Genomic DNA, 11,133 nt, shown 5'->3' with positions numbered 1-11,133 from the left:
GGTACAATTCATTGTGTCTACATGGCCCCATCCATCCTCCCCTCAATACAGTGCAGTCGCCCTGTCCCCTTTGCAGAAAAGCATCCCCAAAGAATGATGTTTCCACCTCCATGCTTCACGGTTGGGATGGTGTTCTTGGGGTTGTACACATCCTTCTTCTTCCTCCAAACACGGCGAGTGGAGTTTAGACCAAAAAGCTCTATTTCTGTCTCATAAGACCACATGACCTTCTCCCATTCCTCCACTGGGTCATCCAGATGGTCATTGGCAAAATTCAGATGGGCCTGGATATGCGCTGGCTTGAGCAGGGGGACCTTGCGTGCGCTGCAGGATTTTAATCCATAACGGCATAGTGTGTTACTAATGGTTTTCTTTGAGACTGTGGTCCCAGCTCTCTTCAGGTAATTGACCTGGTCCTGCCGTGTAGTTCTGGACTGATCCCTCACCTTCCTCATGATCATTGATGCCCCACGAGGTGAGATCTTGCATGGAGCCCCAGACCCAGGGAGATTGACCGTCATCTTGAACTTCTTCCATTTTCTAATAATTGCGCCAACAGTTGTTGCCTTCTCACCAAGCTGCTTGCCTATCCTGTAGCCCATCCCAGCCTTTTGCAGGTCTACAATTTTATCCCTGAGGTCCTTACACAACTCTCTGGTCTTGGCCATTGTGGAGAGGTTTGAGTGTGTGGACAGGTGTCTTTTATACAGGTAACGAGTTCAAACAGGTGCAGTTAATACAGGAAATGAGTAGGCTTCTTTAAGAAACACTAACATGTCTGTGAGAGCCGGAATTCTTACTGGTTGGTAGGTGATCAAATACTTATGTCATGCAATAAAATGCTAATTAATTATAAAAAAATCATACAATGTGATTTTCTGGATTTTTGTACCTATGATAAAAATTACAGACCTCCACATGCTTTGTAAGTAGGAAAACCTGCAAAATCGACAGTGTATCAAATACTTGTTCTCCCCACTGTATGTATAAATTGAATTAACATGCAAATGTGAATTTTCTGTTTACATGCAACACATTACCTCACAGCTGATGTCTGAATGTGATAGCCAAATATACACAACAATATTTAATATATAGGCAAAGCGCAGGCCCCCCACCCGCCGCCTGCGGGCCCTGGTGCAGCCACACCCCCTTCACCACCGACAGCTACGCCACTGGTTGGAACTGGTATCTGAAAAGCCGTGTGATACCCAATAGCATTCAGCTAGACAAAACTGACATTCTTGTATAGTACAGTAAGTAATCAGTGTCAACGAAAAAGTCGAACAAAAAAACTTAAAAACATTGTGACCAGCACTGCTCACACAATGACAAAAAGCATTTCATTTTGGCGACAACTGGCCAAATTGCTGGCACAAAAACTAGGTTTTGAAGCATGAATTAAATGTTTTGGTGAGTTACTCCATTTTGCAGACATGCCATAGAGTTGTGATGTCCCATGAAACTGTTGTGAAGATTTTACTTACAGTTTAGACAATATTAAGACTGTTTCCAAAAATGAGCCAACGTAATTGAGAAAAACTGTAATATCAGATTAACTACACTGAGATCGTTCAAATGTACTTTATTGTCATTTAAAAATATATTAAATCAGAGAGAGCATTGAGCTAATAACAACCATGGTGATTTGGTTAATTAAATAAACATTACATTTTCAGCAATAATTTATATAGGTGAATTATAATATATTTTGATTTTTAATCTGAATGTTGGTATTCTCTAATCTTGTTTGTTTATTCTGTCTGTCAGTGCTTCTTTCATAGTTCTATTAATTCAAGAATTCAAGACATTTTGAAATACTCTATACATATCAACCCCCCATTCAAATTGGAAGATGATTGTCTTCATTTGATGCCTTTGGCTTTCAGTTCATCTTTAACTCTGCTCAGGTATTTTGGGTCAGGATAGCCAAAACTGTAAAGGAACACAAAGCACATGTTGTAATCTTAAACAGAAATTATTCCTAAGTGGACTTCCAGGAAGTCTAGCTGTCGTCATGGCGTTAGTTAATGGGGATCCTAATAAACAAACCCATTGAAATCTCATAAGGATTCAATGTTGTTCCCCCAGGCATAGAACTAAGCATTGATCTGAAAAAAGCCAATTAAAAATATACAGAAAGCATAACTAGATTAGTCAGTCACTAAAGGCACACAGAAGGTAAATAATAATTTTAGACAGTGTACTTTTGTGGCCCTCCATGGGTGTTGGTCTTGTGGTGAATGTCGTTCCAGGTCACACTGTTCTCTGCCCCTGTGGTCCTTGACATCCCAACAGTGAAAATCAGCTTCTGATCAAAAGCTTTCTTCAGCAGACTCAACACCTCATTCCCCTCTTTGTTGTCAGGTAAGTAAGCTATTCTTCTGGCCCCAATGAACACCTGTCCAGGGTTGGGATGTTTGTTCTGAAAACAAACAGGGAAATAAAAATAAGAGCAAAGTTGACAACCAACAGCTATATGTATAGAATTTTGCAGTAAACATTTAGAAAAAAGACAACATCGTCAGCGTATATCAAGAAAAACCTGAGGCATTTACCGTCTGTCTTCCATCTGGAATAGAATAGGTGATAATTATCGTGCCACAGCCAGGGAATCCAGGTAGGCTAGTCTTAATAGTGCAGTGGGTCATTTTGCCATGAGGCTGGTTTCCCTCTACCATGCCAAACACATCCTTACACAAAGGACAAATTGAACCCATGGATTCCACTGCTTGCCTCAGACAATCTTTGCAAAACCCGTGTTTACAGGTCAATGTCTGCTTGTCTTTAAATACATCCATACAAATGGGGCAGTTCTCTTCTTCAGCCCCACCCGTTGCTCCCCCCATGCCTGTATTCTCTGGTTGTTGTAGGATAGGGGTGAAACTGTCATCTTTGGGGTATTCAATCCTCTGCTTGTCTTCTGCTTTAAACACAGACACACCCAGCCTCTTTTCTATCTCCCTGACTGCACGGCTTAAATGCTCTGGTAGGCCAACCAGCCTGAAGGGGCCGGTAGGCTCTCCTTCCAACACACAGTGGTGTTGAGGGTGGATCTCTGCCAAAACTTTCTTCACATTCTTTGCCTGGGTGCTATCGAGGAGACAGCAACTCATCGCTGAAGAGGCAGCCTTCTGATAGAGATGCATTAATGCTCTGATTGCGTGGCTTTCCAGAGAGATTACCCCCTTGGTAGGTCTGGTTTTTACTTTAACCTTCCCTGGAGACATTTCTGTGATGAAATCCACTCCAAATTTCCTTTTGATTGCTGTTATTTTCTCATCAAAGGCTAATTTCATCAGAAGCCAGTGGGCCTCGTTCATAGTCAGTCCATCAGACAAAAGAGGATCTTTGATGTCACTCCCAATCATTTGTGGTGTTTCTGGTCTTGCAGAGGATCCAGAAGCCTTCTCTGTGGAGCTTTGATCCATTCCAGAGGTCTTATCAAAAGACACATGGCCCATAGGCCATTTTCCAAAAGCTTTCCTGACTGCTACCATGTGCTGCTTCTGCCCGAATACCTCACAACCATTAGCTGACACATTCAGTACAAGCTTGGCCTTATCATTTTCAACATTCATCAGCATATTCATGAAATCTCCTTTATCCACATGTGTCATAGGCATGGAGATGTTATCAAAATCACCTACATGCATCTGGAAGAAGTCAATGAACTCCCTACTGGCGTTGGTCAGCTGGGAATCTCTGTTTGTTTTCTGTGGGTCATCTTCGATGGAAACCATTACTTCAGCATTGATTTTGACTCCATTTATTTGCTCGATTTGCTCAATCTCCTTCCGGTAGGCCTGGTTTACATAACTAAAATGAATCAGGGGGAGTGGACAAATAATCTCCTTCAGCCTAGTGTCTGCTGGCCCAGCTTCAGCTTCTTTGATGACCTTGGTCACCTCATTATGGAACTGCTCCACTTCATCAAAGCTGCCAGTGATGGTCAGCGATTGTTCATGGAGGCAGAGATGACTAAACTTGGTCTTGAGTGCCGACTGTACTTCATTAGAATAGTCACTGATATCAAATGTAGCATTTATAGTCATTTGGATTTTTCTGGTTGATGGCTGGTTCGAGTTTGTAGATGATGGTGCATTCCTGTGAAACTGCACAGTGACAGTCGTGAGACTGTTTTTTAAAGCAATCTGTATTTCATTTTCCTTCAGAAGGTCTTCAAGGGCTTTAAATAGAGTAAATGAAAGAATCAGAAATTAAAACCCCCAAAAAGTTATGTATTTACTAAGTGAACTACCAGATTAGTTGTAGGATTGATTGTGAAAGACATCAGTATTGTTATATTTACACTTAGCACTGCTACCATTGTTTAGACTTACACTAAACATTTTTAAATATAATACATTAATTCTGTAATTAACTTAACAATTTGAATCCATCATTCTCACCAGATGAGGGAGTTATGTTGACTGTTGCCCAGTTTCCATCAACTGAAAGAATGTTTATAGTCACTCCACCCTTTTTAACAAATTCTTTATTGAGCCATGACTGAAGATTTTTCTGTAGTGTTGATTTCCAGTTCAATGGTGGTTCTCCAGTCAACTTCACACATACATATACTGTAGTCTCATCTGGAGGTGCTGAAGGCTCTGCTGGATACAGGTCCTGAAATATTGCTTTGTAATGAATGTAATGGTTGGTATACAGTGATGTCTGAAAGTATATTTATACTTATAATTATCAATTATGTAGTGCTCACCATCTTCATTTAATCAGAACCAGTCTTTTATAATCTTACATAACAGGTTTGTACTTACCAAGTACATATGTTGGTTTAGAGAAAAGTATGCTTGTGGTAAAAAAAACTAATTAAAAAAACTAATTAAAATTAGTGCATGTGCAAAAATAAGTGAACCCCAAGTTGCATTGGTTACATCAAGTAGGCAAGTAGAGTGGGTAAATAATTGGATACGAAATTAACCATTCAAAGGAGGGAACTTTAGCAAAGACTTTGGGTGGGACAATAGGCAAGAAGGACAGTTTTGTGTTACACATACAGGTGAATGCAAGACACACCATACTGAAAGGAAAGGAGATCACAGAGGATATCAGGAAGAGGGTAACGAGAGCACATTAGTCTGGGGAAGGCTATACAACCATCTTAAAATGTTTTTAGCTCCAACAATACACTGTGAGGCAAACCATTTACATATGGACAGCATTTAACATCACAGCAACTCATGGACGCAGTTCCAAAATATCCCCAAGAGCCATAAGGAAAATATTGCACTCCGGTAAATGCCAACCCAAACATACAGTGGGGAAAACAAGTATTTGATACACTGCCAATTTTGCAGGTTTTCCTACTTACAAAGCATGTAGAGGTCTGTAATTTTTATCATAGATACACTTCAACAGTATTATTTTAATGCATGACATAAGTATTTGATCACCTACCATCCAGTAAGAATTCTGTCTCTCACAGACCTGTTAGTTTTTCTTTAAGAAGCCCTCCTGTTCTCCACTCATTACCTGTATTAACTGCACCTGTTTGAACTCGTTACCTGTATAAAAGACACCTGTCCACACAATCACACCGACTCCAACCGCGCCACAATGGCCAAGACCAGAGAGCTGTGTAAGGACATCAGGGATCTAATTGTGGACCTGCACAAGGTTGGGATGGGCTACAGGACAATAGGCAAGCAGCTTGATGAGAAGGCAACAACTGTTGGCGCAATTATTAGAAAATGGAAGAAGTTGACGGTCAATCTCCCTGGGTCTGGGGCTCCATGCAAGATCTCACCTCGTGGGGCATCGATGATCATGAAGAAGGTGAGGAATCAGCCGAGAACTACACGGCAGGACCTGGTCAATGACCTGAAGAGAGCTGGGACCACAGTCTCAAAGAAAACCATTAGTAACACACTACGCTGACATGGATTAAAATCCTGCAGCACATGCAAGGTCCCCCTGCTCAAGCCAGCGCATGTCCAGGCCCGTCTGAAGTTTGCCAATGACCATCTGGATGATCCAGAGGAGGAATGGGAGAAGGTCATGTGGTCTGATGAGACAAAAATAGAGCTTTTTGGTCTAAACTCCACTCGCCGTGTTTGGAGGAAGAAGAAGGATGAGTACAACCCCAAGAATACCATCCCAACCGTGAAACATGGAGGTGGAAACATCATTCTTTGGGGATGCTTTTCTGCAAAGGGGACAGGATGACTGCACCGTATTGAGGGGAGGATGGATGGGGCCAAGATGGGGCCAACAACCTCCTTCCCTCAGTAAGAGCACTGAAGATGGGTCGTGGCTGGGTCTTCCAGCATGACAACGACCCGAAACACACAGCCAGGGCAACTAAGGAGTGGCTCCGTAAGAAGCATCTTGAGGTCTGGAGCCTAGCCAGTCTCCAGACCTCAACCCAATAGAAAATCTTTGGAGGGTGCTGAAAATCCGTATTGCCCAGCGACAGCCCCAAAACCTGAAGGATCTGGAGAAGGTCTGTATGGAGGAGTGGGCCAAAATCCCTGCTGCAGTGTGTGCAAACCTGGTGAAGAACTACGGGAAACGTACGATCTCTGTAATTGCAAACAAAGGTTTCTGTACCAAATATTAAGTTCTGCTTTTCTGATGTATCAAAAACATTTTATTGCATTTTATTTGCAATAAAATGCAAATGAATTACTTAATCACACAGTGATTTTTTGTATTTTTGTTTTAGATTCCGTCACCCACAGTTGAAGAATACCTATGATAAAAATTACCGACTTCTACATGCTTTGAAAGTGGGAAAACCTGCAAAATCGGCAGTGTTTCAAATACTTGTTCTTCCCACTGTAACATTTAGCAATTTGCAGTCCTCCCTTGCTGCATCTCAGGGTACTGTGCGTACTTCAACAATAAAAACATAGAATTGAAATGGCCATCATGAGAGGGTTGCTAGAACGAAGCCACTGCTGTCATAAAATAAAACACTAACACTGCCTACCACCAAAATAATCTTCCCAACCTACAAGCATGTGGCAATGTCAAGTTCTGGGGCTGCTTTTCCACCCCTGGACCTGGTCAGCATCAAGGGAACCATGAATTCTGAGATATAACAGGTGATTCATACAGAATGTCAGGAGATCAGTCAGAGAGCTAAAGCAAGCCCAAAATTTGGTCTACTAACAAGACAATGACCCAAAGATTTAAGAAAATCAACGAAAGAAAGGAAAAATTTGTGTCCTGACATTAATTAAATCGAGATGCGGTGACAGGACCTGAAGCGGTCAGTACATGCCAGACACACCTGAAACCCTCAGTTGTATGAGTTCTGTAAGGAGCGGGCAAAAATATTTAGGAAACATTGTATTTTTGCACACATTAAATCTGACGGTCTCCCTGTTTTTTATTTAAAGGTATGAAATAACTGCTCAATCCTGTTCCTGGAGATCCACCCTCCTGTAGGTTCTACGACCCCAGTTATTACCAACCTTTAGCTTCTCATCCAGCCAGTTATTAGAATTTAGGTGTGATGAGTTAGGTTTGGACGCTACCTCTTCAGGAACAGGATTAAAGAGCCCTACTGTAATCTGAAGGATACCCTGCTACCCCTTTCCTGACATCTTGAGAAAGGCAAAAGTGATGATGAATATGAATCTAGGGTAAAAGGAAAATCTGTGCATTTCCTTAGTTGTTATATGTGATTGCAAAACAACTTATTAACCTGCTGGAGACTAAGCTTTGGGGTTCTAAAAGAATTAAGGGGATATCCCAAATGTTGTAATTTAAAATGCTAACTGTGTTAAATATTTTTGTCATTTACACATTTTTCTTTTTGTGCAAATACAACTCCTTGTTCTTTAGCTTATTTGTCAACCCTTAGATAACACACCACAGTGCGAGGGCTAGCATTGCAGTACAGAAATGAGGCATCCAGCTTCTGAATGAACAAGGAACTTAGCCTTTTCTAACTAGCTGATGGTAAATGTATAAAAAAAACTGGACCCACTGAGGCTCCATGGACAATGTTAAACCTTAAGATAATTCAACCTTCACACATCCACAGTCGTTACCCCATCTTTAGTTCTTTGAATATTTACAGGAGAATGCTGATCTCTTTTTGGTTGTTTGTCTCCAGTAGTGCCAGCAGGTCCTCCACATGGAGAGTCCAAATTTGTCTATTTGGAAGTTTTTCATATACATTGTCTACCAGTGCAGTCATAAAAAGAAAACCCACACTTCCCATGAAATCAGGGTTAATGCAATGGATATGTACAAATCTTAAATGAGAATTCAGCCTTAAATTATATGTTTGATATAAAGACAGTACCCCAGATGCACTAAAATCACTTTGGGGAGGAAAGGTTTGGGAAGATTGTGGCTGCTTAACTATATTCTGGGGGATCTGCACTTATTCCTGAAAACATTTCCTGAAAAAGACTGTGTATAGTTTATTATTGGCCATGCCTGGACAGTTGTCAAAAAAGTAAGATCATCATAAGTAGGTGACCAATGGGATTTGAGGATTGCTGTATGGCAGCAGGCTGAATAATTCCAGCAGATGGAGCCCTTTCATAACATTCCATAATGTTGCCCAAATGGGTTAACTAAAAAACACAAACTACAGTTGGCACTGCAAAAGGTATTTTAAGCCATTATCATTCTAATTGATTTTATGGAATCCCTGTTTTTACAATCAGGAGCAGATTTTAATAAGAGAGTCAAATATTTTGTTCTCTTTTTTCGCTACAACATAAATAGTCAACTAAGATTTACACAATCACTCTCTTGGACGTTTGCAAATACTGCATAATGTTGTTGTGCTCCACTAGCAGCGAAGACTGTCGGACTAACCTGTCAGAGAAAAGAGGAGGCTAATGTGGATTGTGCACAGTGGCCCTTAGATAAAAAGGTCTCCCACTGTGGGCCAGGCTGTCTTTTGCACACTCATGCGGACTACTTAAGTTTGAGTTTTACTACTAACTACTAACAAAGTTACTGAGAAGCCCCATATGAGCAATGCAAAATTGCAAGCATTGCCGGGACATTTAGACATATCTTCAGTAGGTATTTAGTGGTCTCAGTCGATGGATACTCTCAAAGCCTTTTACGCTCAGTAATTAGACGGGCCATGGATAAAATTGGATATCACGAAATTCAGGACGTAACATTTTCTTTATGGGTATTTGCAAATTTCTTGATCTTAACATTGGTACTTACCTGACTGAAATGCACAGAAGAGTACTCATTTGCACTAGTATGTCCTTCAGCACTGGAAGTTGACTGTTCAAGAAAAATATCACCAATTAAAGTATTTATGTAGGATATGGATTTGTTACTTGGAGCAGTGTTCAACAGCTGTATTTTCTAATATGATACAACCAAGGTTTTCACATTCAATTTAAAAAGTATAGTTAGGTCAAAGGAGCTCAGTTAGCTACAGTACTCACATAATCCATTGGCTCTTCGTCCGACATTCTGGGTGCAACTGCAGTTATTAGCCTGCAATACAGCCAACAGTTTCATACTTTTAACATACTTTTACCGTAGTATTTTCTACTGTGCTTTATGTAACGATTAAGAGGATTGTTAAAGGGAATTTAACTTTCGTTTGTTTTGCGCATTGATACGAACTTCACTTTCGTTTCTGGACATAATTTTTTTTTCTGGACTAGAAGATAGGTGTAGGGTACAATTGTTTTTTAAATATCGAAATCTATTTAATTCATAATATATTTCCAAAATACAGCCAAATAAATCCGTCCGCTTCTGTTAATTAAAACCACATGAAAAAAAAAATTGTATTGTTAACTTTTTAAGACAAGCGTTTAGATTAATTTTGAGTAGTTTGATTGTTATGTTAAGCTAATAATAAACTGTCAGATTGTTTTAAGTTATACTGTCAGAATAAGAGTTTGATTTTACGTACCACAAATGCGCCAGGAAATCCTTAACACTTCAAGCGAAAACAGAGGTGAAACCGAAAGCAGACCTAACAAAAATCTGCGTCTTGTGAGCAACATTAAAGAAACACTGCCGGGTCACGAAAATCTGGAATTTTTCAAAATAAAAGAGACCAACGAATTACTTAAAAACTGAGATAAATTGAGTTTATTAATTGTTTGAGAACATGTACCTCTCAAAACATTGACAACAATTCAAATATGATCATATTTAAGAGTAATTTCGATATAAAGTGGGTGTTAAAACACGTTCCAAGGGTAAAATTCAGACAATACCAATGACAGAATATGGAATACATATTGCCTCATAACTAATAAACTATTGAATATTCCACAGAGAAAGCAGTGTAGGAAATGTCCAGGAGAATGTGTATAGTAAGACAAACCTGTCTAATCATGGGGAACAGTGTGCTACGTCTAGCAACACAATATTTCCACACCCTCTTTTTCCACAATGCAACTCAATGGATATGAAATACATATTGGCCTATAAAAAAAATACTATTCTATACGCCGCAGTGAATGTATTGTAGGAAATGTTCAGGAGACTTTATAGAATGATTATATGCAAAGAAATCAAGGGGCACTCTGTATTTGCAATTGTTGCTGGTGTTTTACTCCGCCCACCCCATTGGCCACAATGCAACTCAATGCATATGAAATATATATTGGCCTATAAAAAAAATACTATTCTATAAGCCGCAGTGAATGTATTGTAGGAAATGTTCAGGAGATCCTATAGAATGATTATATGCAAAGAAATCAAGGGGCACTTATATTTCCCGCTGGTGTCAAATAACTTCTGACACTGAATGCTCATTTGCTGGTCACTTCATGGTTCAGGCAAGAATACTTAACCTTGATTTGCAAATGCCTTCTATACCAATTAACTTGTTGGTTCAGCACATCCCACACACAGAGGTGAAAAAAGTATTTAACTGGGTTCGGCTGTGTTCACCACTTTAGGGAAGTATCTAATTACGATCTAAGTAACCAGTGATCAAGGGCGTAGGAATGACTCTGATATTGGGGGGGACACATTTGACTACACAGTGTGAATGTTAATGTATTCACCAAAATGTCTATTTAAGATGTCGTTCTACATGTTTTTCCACTTCTAGTTCGATTCTCTTTGTCCATGACTATATTAGATATAGACATGCTCTGGTTGAAAAAGGCGTTGGTATTACTTACCTGATGGTATTATTGACCAATGAAG

General features: G+C 39.9%; 1 protein-coding gene across 3 annotated transcripts; it reads right to left on the bottom strand.

Annotated features, from left to right (window-relative positions):
- Window positions 1-1,572: 1,572 nt before the first annotated feature.
- Window positions 1,573-9,959, bottom strand: dtx3l2.2 (deltex E3 ubiquitin ligase 3L2, tandem duplicate 2). 3 transcript variants are annotated; one of them, XM_020055858.2, is made up of 9 exons: window positions 9,881-9,959; window positions 9,402-9,453; window positions 9,172-9,234; window positions 8,728-8,805; window positions 8,052-8,129; window positions 4,413-4,629; window positions 2,559-4,189; window positions 2,208-2,425; window positions 1,573-1,935 (listed from the first exon to the last, which is right to left on the bottom strand). In XM_020055858.2, the coding sequence occupies exons 2-9, from the start codon at window positions 9,426-9,428 to the stop codon at window positions 1,866-1,868; spliced, it is 2,382 nt and encodes a 793-aa protein (XP_019911417.2). In that variant the 5' UTR covers window positions 9,429-9,453; window positions 9,881-9,959; the 3' UTR covers window positions 1,573-1,865. The 3 variants fall into 3 exon arrangements, with proteins under 3 accessions (XP_019911417.2, XP_019911419.2, XP_010879568.2); XM_020055860.2 differs by lacking the exon at window positions 8,052-8,129 and having other exon boundaries at window positions 1,574-1,935; XM_010881266.4 differs by lacking the exons at window positions 8,052-8,129; window positions 8,728-8,805 and having other exon boundaries at window positions 1,574-1,935.
- Between the last annotated feature and the right edge of the window lie 1,174 nt (window positions 9,960-11,133).

This window comes from Esox lucius, chromosome 17, assembly GCF_011004845.1.
Source record: "Esox lucius isolate fEsoLuc1 chromosome 17, fEsoLuc1.pri, whole genome shotgun sequence".
In the NCBI taxonomy this organism is placed as follows: domain Eukaryota; kingdom Metazoa; phylum Chordata; class Actinopteri; order Esociformes; family Esocidae; genus Esox; species Esox lucius.
Note: the sequence above shows the minus strand (reverse complement) of the source record. Positions and strands in the feature narration are given on the sequence as shown.

What these genes read in the sequence shown, in the direction of transcription:
- dtx3l2.2 (XM_020055858.2), bottom strand. Translation starts at nt 9,428, where the DNA reads ATGTCGGACGAAGAGCCAATGGATTAT. An exon ending in ACGAAGAGCCAATGGATTAT is followed by an intron (nt 9,235 to 9,401) that starts GTGAGTACTGTA and finishes TTTCTTGAACAG; the next exon opens with TCAACTTCCAGTGCTGAAGG. An exon ending in CTTCTGTGCATTTCAGTCAG is followed by an intron (nt 8,806 to 9,171) that starts GTAAGTACCAAT and finishes TTTCTCTGACAG; the next exon opens with GTTAGTCCGACAGTCTTCGC.